The following is a 12183-nucleotide window of genomic DNA, read 5'->3' as shown; positions in this document are numbered from 1 at the left end:
TGGAATGAATACATGGTGGTTATAGTCTATGAATGGCTTTGCACATCGTTGCTGCTGCCAATAGGAATTTGTGATGTCTGTGTGGCGACAATTGCTGGGTCTGTCTGTTTTTTTATAATACATACAATTTATATAGCACTTTTCAAGGTACCCAAAGTTGCTTCACAAAACAGTAAAAACAAATTTATTTGAAAATAAACTAGTAACTGCTGTTCAACACTAACAGCTACATCCACGACCTCCCTGCAACAACATCAGTGAAGTATGGCTATGCAGACGACCCGATTACTGTGTCCCAGTCTGGAGCCGTAGCTCTCATGTCAAGAAGCTGGATGCTGCCCTCAACACCGGATGGGCCACCCCAAACAAACTGCCTGCCTGTTCTCGCTGGAATCACTCCAACAGAGGTCAGACGAGAAGCAGCCACGCTGGCCCTCACTGAGAAGGCACAGCTGAGTGAATCCCAGCCATCTCCTCCACAAGGTCGTCAGAGACACCACAGCACACATGCCTCAAGTCACGGTGCCGTTTGCCACAACACACACACACACACCAAGTCACGGCGACCTTTGCCACAGCACACGTGCCTCAAGTCACTGTGCCCCTTTGCCACACAGGCCCAGGAACTGCTCCACACAACACCAGCTGACACCTCCAAGGCATCCTGGGTGAAGGCAAGACAGAGGGACCAGTGGAATACATTGAGGACCCCAAATATGTTCTTTGCCAGCACCTCCACTGCAAGGAGTGGACAACCCTCAAAGCAGAAGTGGGACATCTCGGACAGTGCCCACTGTGAATGCGAGGATCCACTACAGACTGTGGAACACGTAATGACCATTTGCCCCAAATACCGGCCACCGAATGGTGATCGTGGCTTAGGTGACCTAGACAATGACACATTGTACTGGCTTGCTGCAACAGAGCTGAAGTTCTATGGACATACGGCAGAAGATGTTTAAGAAACTTTTTTGTAATTTCTTCATTTTTTCGGCAAACCTTTGTGGCATTTAATTTATGGAACATGTGGATGTTTCTTTATTTATTGGTGAAGTTTTAGTGCCACTTGTGGCATTCTTTGAAATGTATTGACACGTTTGATATATGTTTTTGTTAGGGATGTCCGATATTATCGGCCGATAAAGGCATTAAAAATTAATAACTTAATTTTACTTTATTTATTATTTTACATTAAAAACATCTACAAGCTCACAATACAATAAGACACATGAGAGCTTGTAGATCTGCCATTTTCAAATGATTTTTATACATTTTAAATCTTGAGATGAGAGATTAGATCATTTTAGATGAGACATTTTGCATAATGAGTAATTATTAATAATTACTTTTGGTATTTTAAGTACATTTTCTACCAAAACCTTTGTACCTTTACTCGAGTACATGTTGAATTGTAACGGAGTATTTCTATATTGCAGTATTGCCTACTTTTTTTAAGTAAAAAGTTTGAGTTATGTTTCCACCACTGGAAAAAGCCTGCATATAATATATATATATATATATATATATATATATATATGTATCTGTTGATATCGGCAATTAGGAGTTGGACAATATCCAACACGGACTGTCGGACATCCCTTGATTTGTGTGATTTTGTGGCATTTTGTTTACTTTTGTTAACAACCAAAGAGCACAACCACTATGTATCACAAGGCTATTCCCACCAGTCAGGTGTACTTATATCTACATCTCATAAGTGGCCATGAACTAAACACTACAGATATCACAATTTGACTTTGGCAGCAGCAAGAAACGACTTGCTTCTCTCTATACAAACACTCATAATGTCCACATGGACATAGCAGCCATAATGGGGTGGTTCACACAGGAGACCAGGTTCAGTGTTCCAGCAGCATCTACGGTCATCTACATCTAGAAAGAAAGAAAGACATCAGAAGCTGACCATATCACTCACAGTAATAGAAACATTTTAAAAGGATCTCTGGCTAATAAGACAAATATTCCTTAACATTATACTTGCCATCTATAACTAAAATTGTAAAATATAAACCAGTTAAATATTTTATTTCTTTCATATAATCTTTTACTACATAGGAACTGTTCCCGTCGCAGGTCCAGCGCTATGGAATGCACTTGCTAATAAAAAGTACTTAAAATATTGCTTTGATGCTTATATCAATTAAGCTGTTTTTGTATTAGCAAACACACGGACAGGCCTCTTTCATACTGGAGTAATTCATCCGCTTCATTTACAGACATCAGTAAAACGTGACATGACGTCCGTATTTAAAATACAACAGCAGCGCTTATTTTCCAGATCCAAACTTAGCGTTGCACAAAGCTTGCTTAATAGCGACATCAATTAATTCCAATCCACATTAAATGTCGCGCTCTGCGCGTTCATTCATCCGTATGGTATCGCTCATTTCATTAGCTTCAATAGCGTGACACATCCATTATGGTTAGATCCTTCCAATCGATCCAATTTCAATACTTGTGTCCGTATCAGAGTAAAGATTTCAACTTGAATGTAGGGCCAATATGCCTTTCTTTCTTTTATCACCAGAGATATACGGTTTAACAACGTGCTCACACTTTGGGACTTGGGCGTCTTGTAGTTTACTCACTTGTAGCCGTTTGTCGATGGTGATTGATGATGACTGCATGTCACACCCCTCTCTGAGGCTAGGGTAGTATGAACAAACGGATGGCACGGCTACGCAGTTGGGCAGAGTTTAAGCAAGATTTATTAACCCCAAGTGACAGACAAGTGATAACAAAGGAGACCAAACGTCTGCAAAATAGAAATAAAAAGATATATTCAAAACAAAGTACTGCATATCATATATAACCACATAAATCAAACTCATTTCCAAATAAATCATTATCATATGATATAAGCATAAGTATTTATAAATCCAGCCTTTTCAAATGTACATTAAATAATTATAATCTATATATATATATATATATATATATATATATATATATATATATATATATATATATATATATCATAATAAACATCACAGTAATAGATCTATGTAAACCATGGTATTAAATAATAACAAAATAACATCACCTCCTCAGAGACAGCTCCTTCCCCGACCAACAGCAGCAGAGTGTGCAGACAGACTGACTTGGCTATTCAGTCTCTGAGCTTTATACCCCCCATGGCCCCTCCCACTAGACTGGACCAACTGAATAGGGGTCAACATGATCCACAACATGTCAACTCTGCCTGGCTTGGCACAAAACACATTCATATACATTATATTCATATTCACATTTCAGTTGAGCTTGTAGCTCTATTTTAAAGTCTTTTTAGGTTTCCCAAAAGTCCTTTAATCCTTTGATGTCCTTCTGTGACAGGCAATCCTCCCCCTCCCTGGAAGGGGAGTTGGTTTGGCCCAATATAGAGTACAGCTGCTTAAAGAGACAGGAATCTAGAGAGCAGTGTGTGTGTGTGTGTGTGTGTGTGTGTGTGTGTGTGTGTGTGTGTGTGTGTGTGTGTGTGTGTGTGTGTGTGTGTGTGTGTGTGTGTGTGTGTGTTTGTTCAGTTTGCTGCTTCTTAGTAGTCTTTGCATGTCCTAACAGTGCGCGCTTACTGAAAGGCATGTACACTAGCAGCAAACAGTGACAGGGTGGGGTCACACTGTCACACTGCAACAGGTTGATATTATGGTAGGAGTTTGTGTCGTGTGAGTGTAATGGTTTCAAAATAAACGGGGCAAACAAAACAAGAACAGGCTCCAGACATAAACGAAATAAAGGTCTCAAAAAACAGACGAGCGCAGGGTTCAATAAACAAATAATAAAGTACTTTTCTTTCTGTTGGCAGAGCTGCCATTACAGCGAATCGCGATAGACGGAATCTAGATAGCCTGGGAGCTAGTCGGACATCAGTCGGGGAGGCGGGGCTGCCGGGGAGCCCCCATGACGATCATCATAACTCTTCGGCTCTGCTGAAAGATATACCTATTCAAAGATTTGTGCCGCATTTTTACGATTTTTCAAAAATAGCAGACCTACAAGTTCTACAAGCTATGAGCTTGTAGATCTGCTATTTTTCAATAGCTAACGTATAACAAAATGGGTTAAAGTGTAATGTCACTTATTCTGCTCTTTAACACTGAAAAACAAAATGAACTGAGAGAAAAAATTACATGTCTTATCAAATTAAACAAATTGCCTGTAAATGAGCTTATAATGGCAATATATACAAGTTAGAAAAAAAAGAAATCTTGATGAAAAACAAAAACAGGTATGTTTAAAGAACATTGGTAGTAAAAGTATATCCATAAAAAAGAGGGATGTCATTAAGGGAGTAGGTCAAATGGAGTTGTTTTGTAAAAACTGTAAAAACTGTTAAATGCCTGGATGCAAACTGTAACCCAGATGAAACCATAGAGAACCTGCTAGTGGACTGTCAGAGGTCTAGAGATGTATGGGGGAAAATGCCACAGATCGGTTAACGTTACTTATAATGCAGTATTGTATGGAGTCTTTGATGAAAAACATGTCTGCTATGGAACAAGACTTCTATTGGGCTATGGTTTGCACTGTGGTCAATAAGATCTGGAACACCAGGAGCGATCAGGAGGGCCATCTCTGGAGAGGTGGTCTTCATACAAATAGTAACTGAACTGAAAAGACAGAGAACCCTGGACTCAAGACAGAAAAACTGATACCAACACTCTGTGTGTGTATTGCAATTCCTTACTACTGTACTGCAAAACTCAATGTAATATGAGTGCCATGAATAATTTAAATAAAGCATATTTAAAAAGGAAAGCAGGACATGGGTTTAAAACGGATTTCGAAACTTAATTGTTGTATTAAATATTGTAGGATGGCATCTAAATAACATCTATCCATCAGGTTACTCGATCACCAAGGCAGGGACAGATAAAAACACAATTAAGACATGATCTCTGCAGGACCCACAGCAAACACCAAGAAACCTGTGTTTGTTAGACTGCAGGGCCTTTAAATAGTCACCACTGATTGACAAGGAAGTGGCAGGGCAGCCAGTCTACGGTGGCCCCAAAGGCTCAATTCCAGCCGGCTACATTAATTTACAAGAAGTCTACGGTCTACACAATTAGATCATGCAGAATAATAGTTATTTTCATCAATGCCTGTTGTCGCATGAAATTGTGGACAAAATCTTATCCATTTCCAACAACAACAAAATAATGGTGGTCCGTGGCTCAAATGCCGAATAAATAGGAAATGGGTTGAAGAGTACAGTACCTCCTCAGATACACATGGTGAACACCAGCCACTTCTTTTCATATGAGAGAGACTCCGGGAGGAGTAGGCTATCCCTGGGAGACCGTGATGCACACACAGGTTCATGATTCACTCCCCAGTGTCCCTGGGAGACCGTGATGCACACACAGGTTCATGATTCACTCCCCAGCAACAAGGACATGACCCCATGCACCCTCACGGGCTTCCCAGTCGTGAACACTGCCAATATGTTGGTCAGATCGGCTCCACTCTGCTGGGAGTTGAACTCTTCCCTGCAGTGGTGCCGTCCGTGGGAAGGTGTTTTTACCTCAGCACAAAGGACACGACATTGTACATAAAATCTAATATTTATAGGTATTTTGTAAGACAGAGGAGGATGCTAATATAAATTGAAATGGCTATATGGAAATGCTGCACAGCACAACACTCTTCTACCACCGGCATATTCAGCCGTTAATTTGGATCAACTCTTTTTTTTATATATTTTTTTTATCCCACGATTTTGTAACCCTGTTTTCACCCCTGTGTCAATCATCTAATGTGATCCTGGGCTCTACACACCCTCCACCAACCTAGTCCCCATATATGGGGGACAAGGGGAGAGCAACGGACTTGAACTCATGCTTCCTTCATGCCTGAGTGTCCAAGTTGCTCCTTTACACCCGACAGGGGGGAGTTTCCCTGGTTGGACGTAGCGCATGGAAGGAACACGTTATTCCAACCAGTTCCTTTCCCCTCCATCAGGCGCCCCGGCTGGCCAGGGGGAGGCAGTTTAGTGACCAGGATTACTGCATGTTTATTGTGAAGGTACCTACCCTAGGGGACACGGGGAGAACATGCAAACTCCACAAAGAAAGGCCCTTTCGCCAACCCCACCTTCGGGTATGGGCACTGATGACGCGGAGGAAGAAACACGCCGCCAGCACCCACAGCGTCCCGAGCGGGAGTCGAACCCAGGACCTTCTAGCTGTGAGCACTACCAACTGTGCCACCGTGCCCCTCTTGCCCCTCAACTCTTTTTTCTGTTGTTGAACAGATTCATATGCATACAATTCCAGAAGAATAGACTTAATAATAATAATACATTATATTGTAATTCCTTTCATTTAACTATTTTTTAACTATTTAACATTTAATTCATATTTTTACGACCTGGAACTGAAGAACACAAACACAAAAACGAACACAAAAAATTAAAATACATACATACATATGTATACTGTACATACATACATAATACTTATTTGTGCATGCATGGCACAATAAATAAATAACCAACCAATCAAAAGGGCAGTCGCACTAAAGCAGTCAATCTTTTCTGGATCAGGGCCCATACTTGAAAAGCTCTCCGTCTGGGCACATATGAGCCGACAGAAGAAGCTGCGTTTTACGTAATTTATGTAGTTTTTAGACAGCTGGTGGATGGAAAAGAAGCTCCACCTCCGCGGCTGACTGCCGCAACGGACAGATTCCCGGAAACGCTCTCTTGACACAGCATGTCAAGACGTGCTGCCATGTCAACAGGTCAGAAGGGTATTGGGGCCCCATGCATTTTAATTATCAATCAATCAATCAACCAATCAATCAATCGGTTGTGTTCCGGCTTGGATCAATGAAACTAACATAGTATACTTTTGTTGTTGTTGTTTTACCTTTTATGAATGTTATATTATCAATAAAAGTGGGACCCACTTGCAATACGCTCATGGCCCACAGGGCCCGTGTTTTCCCCTGTGTGGGTCTGTTACGCGGAAAAGTGTGTCCCAGTATTAATCTGTGTCCGTCCCAACATGCATTTCACTGGTGACCCTGACCCGGAAGCCGCCCCAACATGCATTTCACTGGTGACCCGGAATAGGACAGACTGACAGACAGACAGACTGACAGGTTCTTGAATTTAATAATGATGATGTTCTTGAACTACATGCTTGCAGCACAGTTATTGGCAGGTATGACAATGTGCTGATGGCATGTGAACATCTTTCGCAGTTCAGTGCGGAAGCGGTCATGTAGCCATGCATAGAGGAAGGGGTTACAACAGGAAGAGCTCATGGCACAGAGGTGACACAGCAGTTGGATGAGCAAAAAGTGGCGCTTGTTTATGAGATGAATGTCTATGTCTCGCAGCACATTAAACACATGAATAGGAAGCCAACACACTGCAAAGGCAGCCACTACAAGTGCAACCAACCGAAAGATCTTCCTCTTCCGAGCACGCCAAGCTTCCGCATGATACTCGGACCTGCGGCCTGGTGCAACGCAATTCCTCAGTTTAACCGAGATGCAGAGGTACGAGACACAAACAGCTGACAATGGCAGGACATAAGTGACCAGTAGGGTGCTATAGGCATAAGTCTGTCTTTCTTTCTCCTGGCCCAGCCAGAACTCCTCACAGATGGTGAGGCCCTCCTCTTTGAACTCCACATGGTAGGTGTGGGCCACTGCAGGAGCCACCAACCCACAGGACAGCAGCCAGATTCCACATAAAACATAGCCACAGGTTGAAACAGATGTGCGCTTCTTTAGGGGATGCACTGTGGCATAATATCTGAGAATGGAAAAGGAAAGACTGACATGTTCCAGGTATTTTTTTGCATTCCTCAAATCATTTGGTAGAAAATGCAGTACAATGCATTGCAGACATCATCAGGCACATAGGCATAGCCATCATGAAGCAAGGAGCAAATAGTACTCATGTAAAAACCCTAATTTAAACCTAGAGGTTGTAAATGTTCTGGGGTATGGATCCAGTAGAGCTCTCTCTGGCATAACCTCCTGTCAACATCACCCCCTCTCTTACTGTAACAGTAATCTGCTCTGTGCCCTGGACCCTAAGGGAGGAGATGGGATGAGAGTGAGGGCTGTATTTTGTGTGTCTTAAGTACCAGGTCTTATTACTTAACTTAAGACCTGGAGGCGTGGTCAATGCTCTTTGGCCACTCAGAATAGCCAAATGCCATTGATCCAGGTCTTAAGTTAAGTAATAAGACCTGGTACTTCACGCAAAATACAGCCCTGGTTATTTAAATGACAGGCTACTAGTTTTAATCGCTTATTTTCCAATATTATCTTCTTATTTAACTTTTGTGTTCACGAATCCTTTGTTTGAGGGGATGGATGGTTTTGCCAATATACATTTTGTCTCCTGGGCATTTTAACAAATACACAAAATGTTTTTTGTGTATTGTTGTTTTCTTTCCTCACTGAAATGTTTGACACTTTTGTTGACACATTTACTTTATTCAAGTAATGAACCTATATATATTCTGTCCTATTCACTGCCTGATTTATGCCTGAAGAATCTATTCTGCAAATGACAAAACGACCAAAAGCTTGCTATCCTAAAAATTATTCATTTTCAGGGGCTTATCTATTAGCTTGTTGATGTCAAACGAGAGATGGATGCATTATGCATGAATATAAAGATAGTCTTATAATCTGGGTGGAATGATTTACAGTATGGTTAATATAGGATTATGATAAAGGTAAATTACCCACCTGTCAACAGCAATAGCTGTGAGAGTGAATACTGACACATAAACCGTGACAGGTTGGATCAGATACAGCAGATAGCACATGAAGCGACCAAAAACCCAGCCATGAGGGTTGAAGGCATAGGCAAGTGTAAAGGGAATGCAGGTCACACACATGAGCATGTCGGAGAAGGCCAGGTTCCCAATGAAGAAATTGGTGACATTGTGCATCTTGCGGGTTCTGCAAATGACATAGATGAGCAGGTAGTTCCCAAAAACGCCGACCACTGCCACAATCACATAGCAAGTGATGATGAGAGGTTTGAAGGTTTGCAGCAGAGCCACATCTGCAAACTGGGAGCTGTGGTTGGCTGAAGTATTTTGCACTGGAATCTCATAGATGTGCTCTTCTGTGTGCTCTTCACCTGCAGAGGGCGCCATAGTTCCAGCTGAGTCACTGACATTGCCCTCCATACCAGCAGTCCAGTCTTTCAGTATGTTCCTTACTTCCTTAGTCCTTACACTGTTCAAAATACAAAACACAGGTGATCAGACAGAAGGTTTACTTGTACCAGAAGTTGTTTTCGTCATTAACAATTTTCAAACTCTCTTTGGGAGGTTGTAATGGGCTGTAGCCTATGTGTCTCTGAGTCTGACAGCCTCAGTGGGCAGGCCGCAGGTGGTTAGTTTCACACCTCATTTAGTGTGAAGAGGCCAAGTGGGTGCACTTGTCCTTTCTTGGGAGACAGGTCTTAAGCGTCCTTGGGTTTCTTGAAAGGCGCTATATAAATCCAAGTTATTATTATTATTATTAGGTCTTGACCGGCCTTGACCTTGTTGACACACACTGAGGGCTCTATTTTCATCCATGCTAAATCCCTTATCCCTAAACTACTTTGCCTTTTGAAGATTGGCTATTTTAATTATTCAAAAATGTTTTTCAAAATAGTAAAGGGCAAATAAGTTTAGGGATGAGGGGTTTAGCATGGACCAAAATAGAGCCCTACCTGTCTGTACCACACACGTGTGTGCAAACACCACAACAGGGGGTGCAGTGCCCGGTGTCGAGTCGGTCGGACCCACGGTTGTCCAGAACCTCCCCAAAAAGGCCTCTGCCCGGGCTCTGGACCGGGCCCCTGCCCAGCGTATATGGAGTTGGCCTGTTCTGATTGATTGATTGATTGATTGAAGTATTTATTAACAGTTTGTAGAATTACAGTACATTTCAAGCACAACTCAATACAAAAACTGTTAACTGTGAGTGGACGACCCAATAAAGCATTACACTTGTTTAGAAGAGGGTCCACCTTGTTCAATTCATCAAAACATTTAGAGACGTACAAATATACACATTAGCCAAAGAACAGAACAGGAATTCATCATAAAGGAGGTAAAAAGTCGAAAAGAAACATATACAGTGAGGGGAAAAAGGGGTGGGTGGGGGCGATGTATGGGGGCCAGTTTCGAATTGCAGCCGTCCGTAGGTGCCCTTATAGAGTGGTTTTTAAGGAGTCAAGGGATTTGCATGTCTTAATGACTGTTGGTAGGGCGTTCCACATTTTGGTGGCATAGGAGCGAAAATAATTTAGTCCCTTGTTTGTGCAAAATCTGGGTTGCATATGGTTTGGGTGTGGACTTCATTGACATTAAGGAAGTATCTAGACAGGTACATGAGTATCTTGGAGGTGTATCAAATCTTGTGGACCAGACCCATTGCAAGATTCTGTACTCTGTCGTCAACTCTAAGCCATTCCAGCTTGTCAAAGTGTGCAGGGGTTCGGGGGGGTGGTAGTGGTGGGGGGGTGGATGATAAACAAAAGACAAAACGCTTCGGACTTCAGAGGAAAATAAGCACGACCCCCCCCCCCCCACCGTTCAGTTGTGAGGACAGTCAATTCAGTCTTATTTAATTAGAAATGTATGTTGCAATACTGTTCTTATGTAGTATGACTTGTATTCATGCACCAATGGTTATAGATATTTTACTTAGTGAAATTTCAAATTTTTGACTTGTATTCATGCTGGTTGGAGATGTTTTATGTAGCATCATTTCAAATTTAACTTTTCATTTCTGGACTAATTCTAATTTATAATACTAAAACATTTATTTTTTGCTTACCTGGGAATCTTAAGATTCAATGATAGCACGTTATATTATAGCAGCTAGGTTATATTATAGCAGGTTATATTGTACTTTTTACAAAAATTGGGTAAACGTGTTTGATAAAGACATTTTTAATCTTGGAATGTGCTGGTTATATGAATACATCCTCAGATTAATATGAATCCTATTGTCAAACTGTACTGGTATATAAACCTGAAATAAGAACATTCACACAAGGTGTCCCTCCATGGTAAATCACTTACGGACAGTAAGAGATACATGTACAGAAAGTGAAATATTAAAAAGTGACTTGCAGAATTCTAACACAATTTAATATTTTAAATGTGAGGGGTGTTAGAGTTCATAGAGTTTAGAATGATAAGTGACATTTGAAATTAAATATAGCAGTCAAGGAAATATTATATGAAAGCGTCTTCCCAGCAGACCTGTTGTGGATAATAATCATAATAACAATAATCAATAATCTATCAATAGATAAATAATGAAACATGCTACCTATACCTTCACTCCTATTGCGACAGCAAATTAATCGTCAAGTCCATGTTTGTTGTGCATCTCCACCAGCTACTGCTTCGCTGTGACAGCAGCCAGAGAGAACAGAGAAGGGGGTGAAAGAGAGAGAGAGAGAGAGAGAGAGAGAGAGAGAGAGAGAGAGAGAGAGAGGAGGTGAGAGACAGTGTTGCTGCAAACTGTGTGGATGGGTCGAGTTATCCATTTGAAAGAGTTCTGTTATTATTTTCCTTCTTTTTCAATTGGAGGTCTAATAATATATACTTCTGTCACAGGAAGGAAGGGTCATGGCAATTTATTTGAGGGTGCACAAAATCCCCCTATCGTTCACTTGAAATGACAACCTGTCGTCAAAGTAGATTGGCTCTCTTCAGCAATGCAATGATGCAATCTATCACTTTCTTCGTCTGAATAGCTTTGAAGTATATTCCTTTTTTCCTTCTTTGAAGTATTCCAGTCCAGTTCTCAAGGATTTCAATTCTATTGCATTCAGCTGCAGAAATCAGGCTTTTTACCTCTCCACTTTAACTCCACCTGTACAAATATGCAAATTCCTCTGGGCTTTGACCACATTTAAGTGGTTAAGTCAGTTGTTGCTAAATTATATTAACAAAAGCAGTTCAATGGTTCTCTAGAGATAAATCTAAACCAGTTCTGAGTGAGTTGTTCACCAAAAATAAATGGACAGAAGTTAACTATTTCACTCAATATCATCAATATAAAAATTATAAAGAAAACCAGTAAGACGCGCAAACGCAGGAAGCGAATGCAGCTGAGACCCTGCAGATCATGTCTGGATGTCTGTCTTTCTGTGTGTCTGTCCCGCTGTTACTGTAT

The 12183-nt window shown here is 41.2% G+C and overlaps 1 protein-coding gene across 1 annotated transcript; it reads right to left on the bottom strand.

The window, feature by feature from the left end:
- Nucleotides 1–7074: 7074 nt before the first annotated feature.
- LOC308310235 (prolactin-releasing peptide receptor-like) lies at nucleotides 7075–11401 on the bottom strand. The gene is made up of 3 exons (XM_080756464.1): nucleotides 11338–11401; nucleotides 8737–9234; nucleotides 7075–7786 (listed from the first exon to the last, which is right to left on the bottom strand). Exons 2-3 carry the CDS (start codon nucleotides 9183–9185, stop codon nucleotides 7159–7161), a joined length of 1077 nt encoding a protein of 358 aa, XP_080612590.1. The 5' UTR covers nucleotides 9186–9234; nucleotides 11338–11401; the 3' UTR covers nucleotides 7075–7158.
- Between the last annotated feature and the right edge of the window lie 782 nt (nucleotides 11402–12183).

The sequence above is a fragment of the Protomyctophum bolini genome (genome assembly GCF_963924005.1).
Source record: "Protomyctophum bolini genome assembly, chromosome: 22".
Taxonomy (NCBI): domain Eukaryota; kingdom Metazoa; phylum Chordata; class Actinopteri; order Myctophiformes; family Myctophidae; genus Protomyctophum; species Protomyctophum bolini.
The sequence above is the reverse complement of the archived record's forward strand: the minus strand, read 5'-3'. Positions and strand labels throughout refer to the sequence as shown.